Below are 21,798 nucleotides of genomic sequence, written 5' to 3'. Positions count from 1 at the left end.
ATGGCACCATTCCCCTAGGTGATCAGCCAGCTACCTGGGGTAGGTTGATTACATTGTCCCACTTTCATCATGGAAGGGGCAGTGTTTTGTCCTTACTGGAATAGAAAATTACTCTAGACACAGATTTGTTCACTCTGCACACAGTGTTTCCTATACAGCCATGGAATTATGGAATCTTTATCCGCCATGATGATATCCATATAGAATTACTTCTGATCAAGGAACTCACTTCACAGCAAAAGAAGTACAGCAATGGGCTCACGCTCATGGACTTCACTGGTTCTACCATGTTCTTACCATCCTGAAGCAGCTGGCTCCATAGAATGCTGCAATGGACTTTTGGAGCTAGGTGGCAATACCTTGCAGAACTGGGGCAAAGTTCCCTATAAGGCTGTGTATGCTCTGAATCAGTGTCCAGTATGGTGCTGTTTCTCCCATAGCACAGATTCATGGGTCCAGGAATCAAGGGGTGGAAATGGGACTGGTATCACTCACTATTACCACTAATGACCCCCTAGCAAATTGTTTGTTTCCCGTTCCTGCAGCCTTATGCTCTGCTGGCTTAGGAGTCTGAGTTCCAGGAGGAGGAATCCTTCCACCAGGATGTACAATAATGATTCCACTGAGACTGTCACCCAGTCACTTTGGGCTCCTCGTGCCTCTGAATCAACAAGCAAACAGTAAAAGGGACATACTGAGCTGTCTAGTGTGGTCGATCCAGACCACCAAGGGGAAATTGGATGACTGTTCCACAGTGGAGGTAAAGGAGAGCGTCTGGAAACAGGAGATCCCTTAGGGCATCATTAGTATTACCAAGCCCTGTGATTAAGGGTCATGAAAAACTATAACAACCCAATTGTCACTGGATTAATAATGGCCCAGATCCTTCAGGAAAGAAGGTTTGGGTCACCCTACCAGATAAAGAACCAGGACCAGCTGAGGTGTTTGCTGAAGGCCAAGGGAATACAAAAAGTGGAAGGAGGTAGTGATAATACCAACTATGACCATATGACCAGTTACAGAATGAAGATTGGAATTATCATGAGTATTTCCTCACTTTATGAACACGTTTATATTTCTCTCTATAGATCTAACAATATCTTCGTTTTCTTTCTTTTATTTCCTCACCACGTAACATAAGATGTATTGACTTTATATCATAGTCCTTAAGTATTGTTAACTTTACCTCATAGCATTTCAGTTATGAAGAATCAAGGAGAAGAGCAAACATGGCTCAAGGACTTTACCTCCTCTTCTGGAGAAGGGGTTAGTGAACTTTTGGTTGAACATAGGATAGTTCTATCATGTTAGGCAGATTTATGACCTCATTATGGTCTTTGTTTGGAGTCTGAGTATGATTTAAAGAGATGCATATAGGTGCCAAGTTGACAAGTGGTGGACTTGTGATGTTTAATTTTGTGTGTCAACTTGACCAGATAATGGGGTGCCCAGATATTTGGTTAAACATTATTTCTGGGTGTATCTGCAAGGGTAATTTGGATGGAATTAGTATTTGAATTGGTAGACTGAGTAAAGCAGATTGCCCTTCCCAATGTGGGTGGGAATCCAATCTACTGAGGGCCTGAATAGAGCTAAAAGGTGGAGAAAGGGAGGATTTGCTCCCAGCCTGATGGCTGAGCTAGGACACTGATCTCCAGCCCTTGGGCTGGAACTTACACCATCAGCACTTCTCTTCTCAGGCCTTCAGACCTGGAGTAGAACTCACACCACTGGTTACCCTGGTTCTCAGGCCTTTGGCTTTCTTTGGTCTCTAGCTTGCCTGTGGCAGACTGTGGGACTTCTCAACCTCTGTAATTGAGTGAACCAATTCCTCATAATAAATTACATATATACATATATATATATTTTCCTGTTCTTCTGAATAACCCTGACTAATACACTGTCTTTCAGGTAAATCTCTTCTAAGATTGGCAAACATAAAGCATGTGTGATACTCTCACTCTATACCTGTGGCAGACATCACTAATCAATCACAGTGTTCCTTTTCTCCAAGCTTAGGTTTAACTTCAGAATCATTCTTAACATTGTTTTTTTCAACTGAACAGTGTTAAATTTGCAGTCCCTGCCTCAGCTTCTGGGAAGTCACTTCTTATGTCTGCGTCTCTAGGTCTTCTACATATTGATCCCCTTTATGCCCTCTGTGAGCACATCTGATACTCAGAGGTAAAGATATTTCTGGAGCCCCACGGTACAGCCTGGGAGAGATGGGACCTGGAGGGTGGTGGGTTGGTATCAGCCTCTCCTGAGTCTGAGATCCACAAGGTACAGCTAAAGATTGGAAACAGGCATTTATTAGGAGGTATGAAAACCTTCATCCAGGATCAAAGTCAAGGGTCCTTGGATGCTTCAGGATCCAGGCTGAGGGTGGCTCAAGGCTATTTCTGGCAGAGCTGGGACTGGAAACTCAGTCTGGATTTCTAGTCTATTGAGTCCTCTGTCGGACTAGATTGTTATTCTTTGAGAAAGCATTCCAATGCTATTTCCCCAATTTCATTTTGAAACCATGGGGCAAGTCATGAAGAAGGCAGGCCATGGATGTCTACAGAAGAATGCTGGGTCCACTGAAACATAGGGTGATTCTTTCCAGCTGCCAGAAGAGTTTGGGGGATTCAGCTGTGAATCAACCCCAAATGGCTGCGATGTTAGGTTAGCAAAGGTTTATTTTTAAATACTTAGTAAGGTTGAACTTGCAGGGGGACTCTTCCGTTTCCAAAAATGGTGAGATCATCCATTCAGACAATCTTCTTTTTGACACAATTCTCCAGTGTGGAGGAGGAGTCCGGTTGAGGCCTTCCATTTATTTTATCATCAGTTACAGCTGTCAATTTTCTTCTCTGGTGGGTAGGCCTTGTTCCTTTTGGCAAATGCCTGGCTGATTTCTGCATGGGTTTTGTTTTTGGTCTCAGGCAGGACAAAATACAAATAGAGAGCACCTGCGAGGCAGATTGCGGCAAAGACCAGGAAACAGTAGGTGTCCAGACTTCTCTGTGGGAAGGCAGAGACAAAAAACATCAGAAAGACAATTGCTAAATTGGCTGTGAAACCATCTCTGGGCTGATTTTTTTTTAATAGTTTGCCATTCATGTATTAATGTTCCTGGATAAAACACTGCAGATGTGAGGCTGGCTCTATGGGTAAACGTGCCTTATAAATGTCTACATGAGATGTTCTCACATGAGACACAAATGAATCAGCTTCAAACCCTGGTAAAGATGAGGAAATGGCAGTCTTTATTTATTTATTTTGAAAACAAGGCATATAAAAATTACTCATCATGAAAGCAAAATGTGATACTTGCTGAATCTTATCCTAAGTTCATATTTACCATTAACCACATTCTTCCTCCCTCCAATATACACATGAGAAAAGTGCAATGTCAAAAGGGAAGTGAAATGCCCGTTCATAAAAAAATTCCAGAGCATAGGCTAGGCCAAGATAACACCATTTTTTCTAATATGCAGAAGATTTAACTCACTGCTGCTCTGAGGCGTATGGCTTCTTACAAATAAGAGAGACTAGAAAAAAAGACAAATGTTGAATGAAATCACTTTACGTATCCTGATTATAGCACTGGAATGACCCTGCCCACTTTATTGGGGTATAATTGCTTTACAATGGTGTGTTAGTTTCTGCTTTATAACAAAGTGAATCAGCTATACATACAAATAAGAGAGACTAGAAAAAAAGAGAAATGTTGAATGAAATCACTTTATGTATCCTGATTATAGCACTGGAATGACCCTGCCCACTGCACTAGACCTTGAGCTTCTCCGTGACTCAGTCACCTCTGTAGCTCCTGTTCCTATCCAGTGCCTGGCTCATAGTAGTTGATCAATAAATGTTTGTTAAATAAAAGGCTTTATAGGTTCCAGCTGTCAGGGCTGTGCTTTTTTCATTTAACAAACGTCTACTGATTCAATGATAAGGTGACACTGTCTTTGAATGATAGTTCAGAGCAAGCGATATCTTGATTTTAGTCAATTACATGCTATTTTTTGACTTGACAAACATTTAATTTTGGAATATGACATAGTGTTGAAGAACTTGATCTCTGGATCACATCCTAGATGCACTGTGTACTGAATCTGAGGCTCTTTGTGCCTCAGTTTCCACCGTTGTAAAATGAGGATAATACTGGTAGTTATAGGTTACTGTGAGAATTAAATGAGGCATTGCCCTGTAGAGGTCATAGGGCGGTCCTGGATGGAGTAAAGAGTCCACACCTGGGAGCACTTGGCTGGGAGAGCATATGCCTTCCCACTTGTCCCAGAGATTCCATGAGTGGAACAGAGAAGGGAGGGGATAGGCTCTATAGTCATTTGGGTAGAATTCAAATCCTGCCTCCATCATTTACATGATGTGTTAACACTTAAGATGTGCCATTTAGGATAGAACTTCAATGCACTGATTGAAGTTTCCTCATTTCTAACATGGTGATCTATACCACATATTGTTTTAAAGATGAAATGAAATCTATTCAATATGGCTTTCAACATCCTCACTTGTATGCTAAATGTGCATCTTGACTTACCAAGTCCCAATGGAGCCTTTAAACCTGTTCCTGCTCTGGTCTTCCTGGCCTCGGTTGATGGCCCCTCCATCCTGTCATTTGCTTAAGCCAACCAAACACTTATCTTTATCTCTCACACCCACATCTGGTACATCAGGAAATCATGTCAGCTCTACCTTGACATACATTCTGAATCCGAGCACTTGTCACCACTTCTACTGTTACCATCTTGGGGCAAGCTATCATCATCTCTGTGTTGGATTGTTAGTATAGCTTCCCAACAGATTTCCCTGCTTCTTCTGTGTCCCGGCTTAAGATTATTCTCAAGAGAGAAACCACAGTGATTCTGCTGAGCAAAGGACAGAGCATGTCTCTCCTCTGCTCCAAATGCACCATGACATCCCAAGGCAGGTGAGCAAAGCCCAAGTCCCTACCATGGCCTCTAAGCCCAGCACCCACATGGCCCCCTTACTTCTCTGACCTCCCACTCTCTTTCTCTGCTCCCACTACACTGCCTTTCTGACACTCCTCCAATATCCTCAGGATCTTTGCACATGCTCTTCCCTTTTCCTGGAATAATCTTCTTCTACATGTCTGCACAACCTGCTTTCCCACTCCCCTTCCTCTCCCACTACACTGCCTTTCTGACACTCCTCCAATATCCTCAGGATCTTTGCACATGCTCTTCCCTTTTCCTGGAATAATCTTCTACATGTCTGCACATCCTGCTTTCCCACTCCCCTTCATCTCGGCTTTCTTTCTCAGAGAAGTTCTCTCTGACCTCTGTTTCTAAGGGCTCCCCCAGCTCTCCACTTATTCTGCTTCATTGTTCTTTAAACCATTCACCGCTACCCAGCAGGATCGTCACTTGTTTATTAACCCTCTCCCTGACAGGTGGTAAGCTGCCCGAGGACAGGAGTTGTTATTTTTCTTGTATTTCCAGAACCTGGGAGACTCCTTGACACATAGTAGGTGCTTCACAAATGTTCACTGAATATATAAACGTGCTGAGGCTCAGAGAGCTTCCCGGCTCACCCCGGGCCACACGTGGAGCTGCCTGGGACCCCTCTGTCACCTGCAGAGCTGACACCGGTGGAGCAGCTACCTGCTTCACTTCCTTTCCCAAGAGACCCAATGTGCGGCAACAGGATTTTTCTCACCACTTCACAGAATTGAGCCAAGAACCCTGTGGTACTGCAGGCATCCTGGGAAAGGACACTGCCCACCTCAGGACTCTAAGGGGCCAAGTTATTGGAATATATATCGTGCCAGCAGTCATGCGGCAACCTGGCAATCAACCTGCAAGCTGTGATTGTACTTAATCTGGGAAGAGAAATGCACTTATTAAGCACCTCCTGGGTACCAGCAATATTATAGACATTATCTCATCTGATTCCCATAGCCCACACTGTGATGATACAGCCACTTTCCTTTTTACAAGAGATGAAATTGAGGATTAGAGAGCTTCTGAAACATGTCCAAAGCCACGTAGGGATCGATGAGAGTCAGGACTTACACCGAAGTGGGCCCGGCTGCGAGCTTACACTCTCTCCATTATTTACCAGGACTCCCTATCTGGGGTGTGTGTGTGTGGGGGGCAGATAAATGTTACTGGGATCCTTCAGTTTTCCCCAATAGCAGTTGCAAAGCAGATCTTCCTAACCTCTTACAGGTGAGAAAGTGAAGATCAGAAAGGGCAAGTGATTTGCCTGCAGTTACCCAGCTGGTAAGGGCCGTGTCTGGAATTTGAACCCAGGTTGGCCTGATATGGAGGCCATTGTATCACTTCCATACCTGCCTCTCTTGGGCAAATTCATTCACTGCAGTTGATCTGGCAAAGTGCCTGGCACAGAGGATATACATGTCACTTTTTCCCTGTCTCCTCTCTTACTTCAAAACAGCTCAGAAATTCACTTTCTGCCCAACTGCTCCTGAGAAGTTACTCAACCCCTCCGAAGTATGGTTGGTATGGGAGGGTAAGTCCAGTGTCCCCCAAGCGAGATTTTAGGCAGCACGTCTGTTGCAGGAAGGACCTTACCTAAGAAGAAATAGACCTCGACTCCAGATTTGATTCTGTCAAACACTCAACTCATCATGGCACCCTGGGAAGCACCCATGACTGGTGTGGGCCTTGTTTTCCCCATTAGTAAAATGGACAAAATCATATTAGAGGTTTTCTGTAAAACACTCACATTCATAAAGCTTAGTTCATAAATTAAAAAAAAATAAATCTGGCAACTTTAAAATTAAGAGCATCTGTTCATCAAAAGGTACCATACATAGATGGTTCTTTGGGACACTAGTCCACCATCTTCTTGATCTGCTGGCTTTCCGAATAAAGTCACAATTTCTTGCCCTAACAAAACAAACAAACAAACAAAATAGGGTACCATACAAAGAGTACAAGAGCCACAAATGGAAGTATTGTGATACATAGCGAACAAAGAATTTGTACCCCAAATTAAAAAAAACAACTCTTACGAATCAATAAGAAAAAGATGACCTAATAGAGAAAATGGCAGAATGTATGAATGAGCGTTTCACAAAAGAGGAAAAATACAAATGGCAAATAAGCTTGTGAAAAGGTGCTCATTCTCCTTAGTAATTCGGGATAATAGGAATTAGAGCCATAATCTTATACCATTTCACACTATCGGATTGGCAAAAAATGTGAAAAACCTGACAATGACAATACCAAGTGTTGATGAGCAACACGCATTTTCATACCTGTGGATATACAGTTGAGGCTGTAAATAGCCACGACTACTTTGGAGCATCCCTGGGCCTGACCAAGTCAAGGCGAGTTGTGTGTGTCCTATGACCCAGCAATGACACTCAGAGTGGATCTGTTCTGGAGTGGTGCTGTTTGAATTTAAATTAATTAAAAGTTCAGTTCTTCGGTTGCACTAGCCACGTGCAAGTGTTCAACCGTCGCATGGCTGGTGGCTCCCGCTTTGCATAGCAGACGGCCAACGTTCCCGTCAGCACGGAAACTCCTGTGCATTGTACCCGGATGTTCGTAGTAGCACTACAAAGTTTTTTTTTTTTTTTTAATTCATTTTATTGAAGTATAGTATAGATTTACAATGTTGTATAACAGCACTATTTCTAGAGCAAGGAAATGGGAGACGACACCAGTGTTCACGGAAAAGGGAAGGGATAAATAAATTGGGTACGTTCATACAAAAGATTCTACAGAGTAGTAAAAAACAACGGCCTGTAGCCGGGCATATGACACAGATGGTGCTCAACAGTATATGTTGAGTAAAAGAACAAGGCACAGAAAATACCTTCAGGATGATTTTCTTTGTATAAATATAAAAACCAGGGAAAGCAAAACACTAGATTGTTAAGGGACACATTCATACAGGGGTCAAATCCTAAAGAAAACCTAGAGAATAATTAGCACAAAATCCCTGCTAAGGGATTAGGGAGAGGCACCCAGGGCATTGCAACAGCTTAAGTTGGCTAACTACATTGATTTTCCCTACTACTTCTAAATATAATGCATTCTATAATTATAATAATAACAATTTTTCTCTTTGTATGTATGAAAGAAAAATATTGCCTGTCATATCAGTAAACAAAGGATGTTGCAGCCATCAAGCCATCACATGACAGCCACCCTGAAGGTGAGCCCTGAGGGAACTCAGGATAGAAACAGAATGCCCGCCATCAAATCATCAGACGTTGTAGCCCCCCCCAACTTTGCACGCTGAAGAAACTCAGGATGAGAAAACACAGGATGCTGGCCCCAGATAGCTGAGGTGCATATCAAAGGAATGATTTCAGTAAGCCCAGACTCTTGCATCATCTCATACATAGAAAAGCGCTAAATTTCCTAACTTGAGATAATCTGTTTTTTTTTAATTAACAGCAATCTTCTGATGTTCCGACTACCTGGTCTTTGTTGCAAAAACCTCTATATATCCTGGGTCCCCCCTTGCCTCTTCAGAGCAGTCTGTCAGAGCTATCTGAGATGCTGTGTCCCGGGCTTAAGTCCTCAGTTTTGTCCACCGAATAAAACATAACTCTCAACTTTCAGGTTGTGCATTTTTTTCAGTTGATATGTATATGATGCATTTCATATTCTTTTGCATATGATGTGTTTCATAACATAATTAAAATATACATATATAAATATACATTTAATAGTGTAAATGAAAGAGCCTAAACCCAAGCAGTAATTCACTCATGGTGAACAGGTATCAAAAGGAATCTTACCAAAAGAAAGCTCTAAAGCTGGAGTCAGATGTAAGCACTTAGTTAAAGAAAAAAAAAAATCCTCCAGGATGCAGGGCTCACCTTCCCAGGTGGTTCAGCTGAGGACCAGTCTGGAAGTAGAGGCAGGACCCTGAGGCCCTGAGGATCCCCTGGGAGCCTCAGAGGAAACAGAAGTAGTAGAAACAGTAGAACTTCATCAGTTGTAGGTGTCTGGCCCTCTCACCTGGGTAAACTTCCTTCTCCAACTTATGAAAATGTTATAAGCTATAGTTACATCCTTTCTCTGAATACACCCATTGGGTTATTACAAATGATCATGAAAGTGTTCCATATTCTTTACTATGGAAAACAAATTTTCTTTTGAGAATGCACTATACCACCAAATTATGCTAAAAATATTAGGCAATTGTGGCAAAGTGCTACTTTTAGGAAAAGATCCTTGAGAATAAAGAGAAATCTCAGCTTTCTTCTACTCCAGTTTATCAGAACGATGTGAAAACACAGCAGCTCTTTAGAGCTGCCAGCTTCCCTGAACAAGGAAAGTAGATGCGAAGTACAGAGCTGGGAACAAAGTCATGAGCTCTGACAAATTAGTCCTGGATTCCTTTGCATATCAGCTTTGTTGGGTGTGGACAGGGGGAGAGGCATGCGCACTGCCTAGAAATCTAGTCACCAAAAGCCACGAGCTCTAGAGGTAACAAAATGATAACCTGGTGTAATTCTGGGTTCAGTTTAGAAGTAGCCATCAAACAGATGATCAAAAGCAAAAAGTGTTCTGAGTTAGAATGAATAATTCCTGCAATAGTAGCTCCATCCCCCAGAACTGACCAGAAGGACTCTTTCTGACTTAGAAGCCTTCTCTTCATCTTTCACACTGGGTCCAAGCATGTCCACAAACCTCTACAGCGCATGTCCCACTCTTTGCGAGTTGGTGGCATCCCAATTGCTGTCTCCCTGGGGACAGAGGCACATGTCACCCCTCTCTGGGTCCCAAGAACTCATCATAGTGTCTGGTGTGGACTCTTTTCCTAAGTAAGTTAATCACAGGGTGTTTAGAACAGTGCCGAGCATCCAGTGTGATGTGAATGTCGGCTTTCCTCCCTCTCTGTGGGGCTCTGCACAATGTAGAGGGGGATGTTTGAGGCTGGACCACACAGGCTAGAACTCTGAGTCATTCGTCACACCTCCTGTCCTCTCAGCAGATCCTCCCAAAAGTCCTGGTGTGCTTCCCTCCTTCAGTAGCCTCCAATCTAGCCTCCCCTTGGCATCTCCAGGCTGGAAGTCTAGCCCAGGGGTCGGCAAACATTTCCTATAAAGGGCCATCCAGTCTGTCAGGACGTCTCAACTCTGCTTTTGTGGGAAGGCAACCAGAGACAATGAAACACACATGAATGTGCTTGGCTGCATTCCAATAAAACTTTATTTACAAAAAAACCCCTGTGCTTCCTTCACATCGGTTCTTGGTCACTCCTGCCTCCATCATGATTCCTGCTGTCTCTGGGCCTCTGTGCTTGCTGTTCCCTCCCCCCACAACTTTTCGTCTCCTCGCCTGGTGTCCAAGCCCAGCTTGGGTTGTAAGTTCCATGATGGCAGAATCCATGTCCCCTGCTCTCTGTTGTACCCTCAGCCTAAGACAGTGCCTGGCTCACTATATTAAGCATTTTCTTCATATAAATATGTCCAATGAGGGGATAAATGAATGAAATGGGAGGACTCTTATGGAGATGCATGAAGGTACAAAACGTGGTCCAAGTTAGATTTTCACGATGACACAAAAACAGAATTCTTCTGCTGAGATTCCACTCCCACCCGTGGAGCTGGAACATTGGTTCATTGGTGATTCAAGCGAGCTCTCGGATGAGTCAGGGCCCAGACCACCATTTAAGAACTGATGGGAAGCCAGGTGCCTTACACTCGTAACTCCAATTCTGCAAAGAGCTTTGAAAGGCCAGGCTGTTCTACTTTACGAGCAGAGTGGACCTGAAACATTAGGGTGCTTCTGGGGGAAGTTAGAATGGGGCAGGGATCTTAGCGATGACTTACATCTCTGGCATGTGTTGTGGCTTCCAAGTCATTGTCACGTGTACTGTTAAGGTCTTGTTGGTGCTGCCCAGGAGCCTTTGAGTAGACACAGCCCTGGGGCTGCCTGACAGATGGCATTTCAGCTCACTGGAAGCCACATTAACTACCCTGCTGACGCCTCCCACTCGCAGCCTCCCGGTCCCGGGCAAGCCTGCTTCTCTTCCACTGCTCTCAGAACTGGCACTGCCATCCTCCCACCTGCCCGAGACGGACGTCCGAAATCACCTTTGACTATTTCCTCCCTCTCTGCCTGTTTTTGTTACTAAGTCCTGATGACTTTACCCTGAAACATCTTTTTCCTTTCTTAAAAAACATACAACTTTTTATCAAGAAAGAATTTACATACGGTAACTTACCCAGATCTTATATATAAATATGTCCAATGAGGGGATAAATGAATGAAATGGGAGGACTCTTATGGAGATGCATGAAGGTACAAAACGTGGTCCAAGTTAGTTTTCACGATGACACAAAAACAGAATTCTTCTGCTGAGATTCCACTCCCACCCGTGGAGCTGGAACATTGGTTCATCGGTGATTCAAGCGAGCTCTCGGATGAGTCAGGGCCCAGACCACCATTTAAGAACTGATGGGAAGCCAGGTGCCTTACACTTGTAACTCCAATTCTGCAAAGAGCTTTGAAAGGCCAGCCTGTTCTACTTTACGAGCAGAGTGGACCTGAAACATTAGGATGTTTCTGGGGGAAGTTAGAATGGGGCAGGGACTTACATCTCTGGCATGTGTTGTGGCTTCCAAGTCATTGTCACGTGTACCGTTAAGGTCTTGTTGGTGCTGCCCAGGAGCCTTTGAGTAGACACAGCCCTGGGGCTGCCTGATGGATGGCATTTCAGCTCACTGGAAGCCACATTAACTACCCTGCTGACGCCTCCCACTCGCAGCCTCCCGGTCCCGGGCAAGCCTGCTTCTCTTCCACTGCTCTCAGAACTGGCACTGCCATCCTCCCACCTGCCCGAGACGGACGTCCGAAATCACCTTTGACTATTTCCTCCCTCTCTGCCTGTTTTTGTTACTAAGTCCTGATGACTTTACCCTGAAACATCTTTTTCCTTTCTTAAAAAACATACAACTTTTTATCAAGAAAGAATTTACATACGGTAACTTACCCAGATCTTAATTGTACATATAGGTCAATGCATTTGGAGAAAAGTATACCCCTGTGTATACTTATTTATTACTGTGTATATTCCCACCCGTGGAGCTGGAACATTGGTTCATCGGTGATTCAAGCGAGCTCTCGGATGAGTCAGGGCCCAGACCACCATTTAAGAACTGATGGGAAGCCAGGTGCCTTACACTTGTAACTCCAATTCTGCAAAGAGCTTTGAAAGGCCAGCCTGTTCTACTTTACGAGCAGAGTGGACCTGAAACATTAGGATGTTTCTGGGGGAAGTTAGAATGGGGCAGGGACTTACATCTCTGGCATGTGTTGTGGCTTCCAAGTCATTGTCACGTGTACCGTTAAGGTCTTGTTGGTGCTGCCCAGGAGCCTTTGAGTAGACACAGCCCTGGGGCTGCCTGATGGATGGCATTTCAGCTCACTGGAAGCCACATTAACTACCCTGCTGACGCCTCCCACTCGCAGCCTCCCGGTCCCGGGCAAGCCTGCTTCTCTTCCACTGCTCTCAGAACTGGCACTGCCATCCTCCCACCTGCCCGAGACGGACGTCCGAAATCACCTTTGACTATTTCCTCCCTCTCTGCCTGTTTTTGTTACTAAGTCCTGATGATGTTACCCTGAAACATCTTTTTCCTTTCTTAAAAAACATACAACTTTTTATCAAGAAAGAATTTACATACGGTAACTTACCCAGATCTTAATTGTACATATAGGTCAATGCATTTGGAGAAAAGTATACCCCTGTGTAACCAACACCTTTATTAAGATGTGGAACATTCCCACCTCCCCAGAAAGTTCCTTGTGCCATTTTCTAGTCCATTCCCCCCGCCCCACTCCCCGACAGAGTTAACCACTGTTCTGGTTTCTATCACCTTAGCATCCATTTTTCCTGCCCCTGACCTCAATCTAGTTCCCAGCAGACAGCTAAAGAAGTCTTTTAAAAGTACAAAATGAATCATGTCTTAAAATCATGCAGTGGCTTCCCAGAGTCCGTCGGATAAACCCCAAATCCCTATCATGCCTTTAGCGCCTCGAGGGATTTGGCAGGCATCCTCGGATGCCTGCTCTGTACCTGCTCAGGGCTTCGGCCAGCACCTTCCGTCTCTCTGCCAGGCATCGCCTCCCTCCCCCACTCCGCACACACACTTCCTCAGTCTCAGCTTGAAAGGTCCCCTGCACTGGTCAGCCCACTTAAGCCCCCCACCTTACTTCCTCCCGTGAAACTACACCTGTCCCGTGAGAGTCGTGTCGGTTCTTCCCGAAATGTTAGGCAGGTGAGCGCATGAAAGATGCTCTCTCCTCAAAGGATCCCCTGGCCCATCCAGAGAGGCCGGGGGCGGTTTTGCTTGCTGTTAGAGCCCACCATCTCAGATCTGCATCAGCTTTCCCCCTCACTTTGCACAGGCACTTGGGATATTTTTCAAGTTGAAAAGAATCATTTTCTTGCTTCCAGATTTTGTTGAACTCGAAAGGAATTTTAGAACTCCAGTGGAATCAAGCAGGCATACATTTGCATGCCATTTTCTCCCAACCAGAAAATATTGATGCTAATGGCAGAAGCCCAGTTATCTGGAGGCTTTTACAACCAACGACCCAAGGGACACGGTGATGCTGACCACAGCAAAGGCTCAGAGGAGAAGGCAGCCTGTGGCTGAGGGCAGAGAAACAGAGAGTGATAGTAATCTCCCCAAGGGTCAAGGCAGCCCAGCCCAGCCCATCAAGAACATTTTGCAGGAAGCGGGCAGGGTGGGTGGGAGAGAAGGAGGAAGGAGGGGGAGAAGGCAAGCTTTGAGAGGCCACTTGTCCTGATGGCTCAGCTGGTAAGGGGTGGTGCAAGTTTCCAGCGTTTACAATGATTGCTTTTTCTGTCCTGTCTCCTCTTTCCAGGTGACCCTAAGATCGCACGGCAGGAAACAGCCTTCCCGGTACTAATAGTGATCATGACAGCAACCGATCCCGAGTGTCTGTGGGTAGACCCTGCACTGAAGTCTTGACTTTGTCTCTCATTCTTTGGGGAGCCCTGCTGCAAAAGTGGGGCAATTCTCTTGTTTTATAGAAATGAAAATTATGGCTAAGAGGGCAACCAAAGGTGGGCAAAGTTTGACCAGCCTTCCCTTCACCTAATTGCTGAGCTGCAAAGCCAGGGTTCAAGGTCAGGCTGTCTGACCCCAAAGTCTCTGCAGTTTCTTCTTGTGTCTCATTGGTACCTGGAGAGTGGCCAAGATGTCAGAGTAGAAGGACCCTGAGCTCACTTCCTCTGACAAGCACACCAAAGTCACAATTATCATCCATGAAAAAGACTGGAACCTACCAGAGAAGGTTTTCTACAACAAAGACGTAAAGAAGGAACCACAACAAGATGGGTAGGAGGGGCGGACTCACGATATAATCATTTGTACCTGACATTTGCCTTTGTGCCTGGACAATAAGGGCAATCAGAACCGCCACCAACCACAGCAGCTACCAGTTACCAACTTACTCTGTCCTAGAGATCAGGCCAGTGTTACAGGAATTGCCCTAGGCTGGCAGCCCCAGACACAGAGCCTGAGACTGGGGCATGAGAGCTTATTTGGGAGGTGATCCAGGGGGCACTAGTCGGGGAGCAATTTTGAGATGGGATGAGGGTGACCAACCGTCCCAAGTTCCCCGGGACAAAGGGGTTTTCTGGGATGTGAGACTTACAGGGACAGTCCTGGGAAAACTAAGACGAGATGGTCACCCTATATAGGGAAGGTGTGGTGGGTTGAATGGTTTCCCCCCAAAAGATATACTGAAGTCCCAACCCCCGGTACTTGTGAATCTGACATCGTTTGGAAATAGTCTTTGCAGATGTAGTCAAGTTAAGACGAGGTCATTAAATCCAATCACTGGTCTCCTTATAAAAAAACACGGAGACGCACACAGATGGAAGGCCATAGGATGATGGAAGCAGAAATTGGAGTGATACAGCCACAAGCCAAGGAATGCCGAAAACCACCAAAAGCTAAGAGAAGGGTATGAAACAGATCTTTCCCTCACAGCCTTTAGAAGGAACCAAACTTGCTAACATCTTGACTTTGTACTTCTAGCCTCCAGAACTGTGAGAGAATACATTTCCATCATTCTAAGTTTTGGGGACTTTGTTACGGTAGCCTTAGGAAACTAACACAGAAGGGGGCGTGTCCAATGAGAGCTCAGTGTTTTCGCTGGAGTCCTCTGGGAGAGCGGACCACACATCAGAGTTGCCCTGACACATACAAGGAGGGGGCAAGCAGCTGGGTTATTTATCCTCCAACAGATGAGAAAACTGAGAAAGCTGAAGCTTGGAGAGGTTAAGAAAATACCTCAGGGCCCCTCTGCTAATGAGTGGGTTAGAATACTGGTTTGATTCCTGCCAATCTCCAGAACCATGCTGGCCCAGATATTTTTTTCTGAAGAAGTTCATGCTGCTTGAAAGCATCTCTTTGGGCTTGCAAGGGCTTGCCTCTATTTGGACACATGTGCCACTGACACATTTTGCAATAAGTGAAAGGACCAAAATACGTGAGCGATAGTGCTTGCTGGCTATTATGGGTGGAATTATGTCCCCTCATGCTTCATATGTTGAAATCCTAACCCCTAATACCTCAGATGGATTGTATTTGGAGCTGGGGTCTTTAAGAAGTGATAAGGTAAAATGAGGTCATATGGGTGGGCCCTAATCCAGGAGGACTTGTTTCTTATAAGAAGAGATTAGGACCAGACATACACAGAAGGAAGGTCATGTGAGGACACAGGGAGAAGACAGCTGTCTACAAGCCAAAGACAGAGGACTCAGAAGAAATCAACCTTGCCAAGAGCTTTGTCTCAGACTTTTAGCCTCCGGAATTTCGATAAAACAAATTTCTGTTGTTTAAGCCCCCCAGCCTGTGGTACTTTGTTATGGTAGCCCCAGGAAATGAGTACGGTGGCTTTTGATTATGGCTGAGGTGGCCCCCAGAAGGGCTGTAGAATGGAAATGGTTCCTTTACGGAGTCTGCAGCAAGGAGAAGTTGACCCCACGGGAGGGTCTGCATGGGGTGAGGGGTGCGACTCCGAACTTGTAAGTCCCGCATTTCTCCAATGCCTGCATCACTGCCAGCGACAGCCCCAGGAACCTAGCAAGCTTCCATCCAGAAAGGAAACTTAAGCATCACTGCCTTCCCCAGTTTGGGTCAGGAGGCTGACAATTCCCCAAATCTAAATGTGGCCACCTGACTGGTGTCTCCATCAGCGTGTCTGGCAGGGCCATTCAGCTCGAGTCAACAGTCATAACTTCAAGGTTTCCTGAACAATCCCTGAAAACCCAGAGGCCCTGGGGATGCCCCAGCTGGCAGGAACTCTGCTCTCAGAGGGAATTTGCCTTAAAAATGTCCACGGGCATAAGGAAATGCTCATGCTGGGTGAGAAAAGCAAAAAAGCAAAAACCAAAACAAAAAAAATAGGTTCCAAGTTTTATAAATATGAAAAATTACGTATATTTGGAGGAAAGGAAGGAAGCAGCATCATTAATCCATAACATGGGTGTTTTCACTTCTTTTTCTTTATATTTTCATAGTTTCTATAGTGAACCTGAGCCATTTATAATTAGAATGGCCTCATAACTTTACAGGAAAAAAGGAAAAAGAGGAGGGAGAAGAGGAGGTCGCAAGGATGAGTTAATCGTATTCCTTGTTTCTTGACACACTATCATTACTGGACTGTGCAACAGTCCTCTCTTATTTATATTTATTTGTTTTTCCTCTTTTTGTCCTCATCTGCTCTCATTCCTTTCGCCCTTCAGTGGTCTCCCCTCGACTCTAGACAAACTCATGTTTAAGTGTTTGATAAATGTTCTTAAAATCAACGTATCCTGTCTATCTATCTATCTATCATCTATCTGTCTCTATCTATCTATCTTTCTATCTATCATCTGTCTGCTTTTTCTTTGTGAAAATCTGTATTGTTGTTTTATGTGTGTGTTCTTTTTTGTTTTTTGCGGTACGCGGGCCTCTCACTGTTGTGGCCTCTCCCGCTGCGGAGCACAGGCTCCGGCGCGCAGGCTCAGCGACCGTGGCTCACGGGCCCAGCCGCTCCGCGGCATGTGGGATCTTCCCGGACCGGGGCACGAACCCGTGTCCCCTGCATCGGCAGGCGGACTCTCAACCACTGTGCCACCAGGGAAGCCCTATGTGTGTGTTTTAAATTTATATAAGTGGTATCAGGCTACAGACTCCACTCTGTGCTTTACTTCTCTCAGCAATGGGTTTAGATTCATACACGTTGATGATGAAGCTCTAGTTCATTGCTTTCACTGCAGCCTAACTGTTTTGTAGGGTGTATCTACTATGCTTTATTTATTCTTTTCCTCAGGGATGGCTACTCAGGTTACCTTTAGCCTTTCGATGCCACAAACAGTGCTGTAGTTAATATCCCTGTACACTCTATCTTATGGACCTTTGCAAAAATCTCCGGGTAGAATTTTGGGTCATAGTGTATATGGATACTTAATTTGATTAATTGGCATTAGACGGTTCCACCAGTGCACGAGGTCTCCCATTTCCCTAGGTCTTTGTCAACATTTAGTGTTCTCCAAATTTCTAATTTTGACAATTGGGCAAACAGTTGACTAACTCTTTACAGAGGTATGTTATTAGTTTAGTTTGCCTTTATTTGATTTAAACAAGTTTAAAGCTTCTCTTCCCCTGTGTTACCCTTTAGGCTTCTTGTCTGGGAACTGCCCTTTCTTATTCTTGATTCCCTTTCCTACAGGGACTCATATCTTTTTATAGTTGACTCGCAAGAGGTCCTTACTACTCTAGGAGTTAATCCCTGATCAGCTTTAGAGGTTACACATGGCTTCTCTCACCCGTTGTCTGAGGCACCCTTGAACTTGCTGCTCCTTGTTGGGCAGAAACCCGTGATTTTGATATAATTGGATCTGTCCCTTCTCTGCCCATCGTTTGTGCTTTTAGGGGTCTTGTCCTTCCCCAGCCTGGGTCACAGAGATATCTTCCTACTCATTTATCTTAGACTACCCCCCGTGGCTCTCATGTGCTTTCAGGGCTGAAAACCCCTGGTCTACAGGATCAAGTGTAAGTTCTCTAGCACAGCATTCCAAGTGTAGTAGGGTCTACCCAACATTCACTGAAGAAATATCAAATGCCTGACGTAAAGACCTGGTATGCAATGACTATTTGTATTTAGTGTATGAACGTCCAGTCTGTCTCCTGCTACTAAGCACATTCAGGCCCTTTTGTAATCTAGCAGGAGCTCTACCACCCCAGAACTGTCACCATAGGACTCCTCCTGGGGGTCTCAGGACCACCCTGGGCTCACCCCGGGAAGCAGTAGTCAGGGACTCAGCATCACATCTGCCTGGTTTCTGGGGAGCCTCTGACCATGTGTCTCAGCCCGGCTTCCAAAACCCACCTGTACTTCCTGTAGTCAGCTATGCAATGGCCCTCAAGTATCTAGGTCCTGATACCCTGTGAATGTTGCTTTATCTGGCAAAAAGAGACTTTGCAGATGTGATTTAGTTACAGTCTCAAGATGGGAATATTATCCTGGATTATCTGACCTGGCATAACTGCAATCACGGCCGCCCTTATAAAAGGGAGCCTGAGGGAGATTTGACACAGAAGGCGAGGCGACGTGACCACTGAAGCGAGGTGCTGGCGTTGAAGACGGGGAGGGGCCAGGAGACAAGGAATGCAAGGAAAGCGGCCTAGAAGCTGAGAAGGCAAGAAAAAGGATTCTCCTCTGGAACCTCTGCTGGGGGTCTGGCCCTGCCAACAACTTGACTTTAGCTCAGGGACACTGACTTTGAACTTCTGGCCTCCACAACTGTAAGAGAATAGATTTCTATTGTTTTAAGTCACCCAATTTGTGCTAATTTGTTATAGGAGCCCCAGGAAAGGCATACACTCCCCGTTCCTCAACTCTGTAGTTCCTCCTTGCTGTCTTGAGCCCCTGCACACCCCGTCCCAAAACTCATCTGCCGACCTGCACCTTCGTCATCTCTGCCCATGGCCTGTCCTACGCTATGAGCTATCACGTATAATAATGCTTTGCAAGCATCGCACGATTTCCTCACAGTAGCCCTGTGAAGAGGCTCTGTTATCATCCTCCATATACAGGTGAGTCTGGAGAAATCCAAGACCACACAGCTTATCAACAGAGAGCGGGGCCTCAAACCCAGGCCCTCTGACGATAAACCCTGATCCCTCAACCTGTTTCCATGCTTATTAAAGTGCTACAACAGAGCTCCTAAAATCGGACAGCAGGGTGGAGGACCCATCCACAGAGTGACTGGCTTGGCCTCTCTCTCAGCACGTTGGAGCATCAGGCCCTTTGCTGGTCTCTTCCCAGCAGGGAGCCCAGGAGCAGGCGGTGATGAGCAGGTCTGCTCGGCAGGCTGTACAGAACCAGTGTGCGTCTAAATGCCAGGCGGAGCCGGCCTCCAGGGGCTTGACGCAGGATTCCTTGGGTAAGTGAGGGGGGTAGACGTGTCCGCCCTGATCACCGGCTTCTACCCTAAATCGTCTCCCCCAAATAATGTGCTTCAGGAATTTGATCTGACCAAATCCACAATCACTTAGAGCACTTGGTGGTGTCATTTTCAAGGTTGAATTAGCACCTCTCACCCTCTGCATGAAAGACTTTGGGGGGACACCGTAGAGTGCAGTGGTCAGGAACGCATGCCCTGGAGATGCATGGGTTTCAATCCCACCTCTGCCACTCATTAGATTAGCTGTGCAACCCTGGGTAAGTGACTTAACTTTTCTGTGCATCCTTTTCTCCATCTGTGAAATGGGGCCATAATGGCACCTGCCCCACAGGGCTGTTGTGGGATTAAATGAATTACAATATGTACAGAGCACAGTAATTCTCAATCAATGTCAGCTCTGATTGTCAATCTGGGTGGTTTCCTACTGCATTAGTGCCCTTTGGCTACTGTAACACATTAGCATAGATTCGGTGGCTTGAAACAACAGCAATGCATTCTCTCAGAGTCCCGGAGGCCATACTTCTGAAATCAGTGTCACTGGTGTTGGCAGAGCCACGTTTCCTCCGGAGGCTCTAGGGGAGAATCTGTGGCTAGCCTCTCCCAGTTTTGGTGGCTGCTGGCATTCCTAGCTTGTGGCCGCGTCACTCCAGTCTGCCCCCATGGTCACATCTCACACGCTCCTTCTTTTTTTAAATTTTATTTTAAAGTAAAAAATTTTTTAATTTTTATTTTTGGCTGCACTGCACAGCTTGTGGGCTTTTAGTTCCCTGACCAGGTATTGAAACCGCGCCCTTGGCAGTGAGACTGTGGAGTCCTAACCATCGGACCGCCAGGGAATTCCCCTCACATGCTTCTCTGTCCGTATCGCATCTCCCTCTGCCTCCCTCTCATAAGAACACTTACGATAGCATCTGGGGCCACCGCCTCAAGATCCTCTACTTAATCACTTCTACAAAGACAACTTTTCCATATAGGGGAACACTTGGAGGTTCCAGGGATTAGGACCTGATATCTTTGGGGGGGGCCATCATTCAACTTGATACACCTGGATTCACACATCCACGAATCCCTTCTGATTTGCACCTGTGCTGGGCTGGGGACTGGGCTGTGGACACCAGAGGACTTCAGCTGGCGTCTTGAACCTGAGCGTTAACGGCTGGACGACCTTGGACAAATCAAAGACGTGCCCAGCCTCACGCGTCTCAGCTGTACGATGCCCCACAGGTGGCAGCACCTTGTGAGCTACACTCATGGGGATGAGATGTTTCTGTGCACCGGCATCCGTCTCTCACTCTGCTTCTAGGGAACCCGGCCCAAGACAGTGTAGTATCTCGTCTTATCTATACAACCATCCTGTGGACCATTATTTCCATTTTAATTGAAATGGAAACTGAGACCCCCTAGGAGTGAAGGGACCCAGGGGGTGGGCCCCTGTGGGTGCTCAGCACCGCGTCGTGGCTCGGAAGGGTCTTTGTGGCTTTGCTGCACGGTCACTTCCACCACCCACCCACACGAACCAGGTGTGCAGCTGGAGTGGGAATCCCTGTGGCCAATGCCAGGGTGGAACGCTTGTGACTGATGGGTTGCTACTCCTGGCAAAGGTAAGTGTGTCCCAGCGGAGCGGGCGGGAGGAGAACGGGACTCACTATCCACCAGCACCCGGAAGCAGCTGCGCAACAAGGGTGTGTCTGCGGTTCTGATGTCAACGATAAAGCTCGGCATTTACACTGGAGTCGAGTCCTCACTTATATCTGGGCCCAAAAGTTCAACCTCGGCATCTAAGCTCTCCCACGATTGGAGACGAATTTTCCTGCCTGGCCCTCCTCCCGACAATACTACTTCTACACCCCAACACCCTCGGCCACTCTGGACCACTTGGCGCCTCTACACTCAGGATTTACCTCCACAGATCTGAGCCTTTGCTCACGCTGTTGCCTCTGCCTGGGATGCCCTTCCTCTGCATCACAACGGATCTAAGCGCCCCTCATGCTTCAAGGCTGTGCTCTGTGCCTCTTCTCTGAGATGCCTCCCGGGCCGACTGCTGCAGCTGGGAGAACCTCCCTCTTGTGAGAACTGCTTGGTGTGAGCCCCCTGGGGTTCATACCTGTCCCCTCCCACAGCCCACCACTGCCCTGGCTTAGAGCCTCCCAAGGTTGTGTCCCCAGACCCTCAAGCAATGCCTGGCATGTTGTAGACTTGGCAAGCGTTTATAGAATGAATGAATGAATGAATGAATATGTGCATTTTGAAGTCTAGGTGGTTTCTTTGCACGGGGGCACCCTGGAGGGTCTAGAGAGACTGGGCTTTGAATGTTGGTCCTACTCTTCAGTAACAGTG

General features: G+C 46.1%; 1 protein-coding gene across 1 annotated transcript in view; it reads right to left on the bottom strand.

The window, feature by feature from the left end:
* Nucleotides 1-2,294: 2,294 nt before the first annotated feature.
* SLC2A9 (solute carrier family 2 member 9) overlaps nt 2,295-21,798 on the bottom strand; it is a 174,040-nt gene continuing 154,536 nt past the window's right edge. The window contains 2 exon segments of the mRNA XM_024741797.1: nt 2,295-2,841; nt 2,843-3,006. Of these exon segments, the coding sequence (XP_024597565.1) occupies nt 2,754-2,841; nt 2,843-3,006 (252 nt within the window). The 3' untranslated portion in view covers nt 2,295-2,753.

This window comes from Neophocaena asiaeorientalis, unplaced genomic scaffold (assembly GCF_003031525.2).
Source record: "Neophocaena asiaeorientalis asiaeorientalis breed wild unplaced genomic scaffold, Neophocaena_asiaeorientalis_V1.1 scaffold218, whole genome shotgun sequence".
Taxonomy (NCBI): domain Eukaryota; kingdom Metazoa; phylum Chordata; class Mammalia; order Artiodactyla; family Phocoenidae; genus Neophocaena; species Neophocaena asiaeorientalis.
This window is presented reverse-complemented; position numbering and strand designations above follow the sequence as displayed.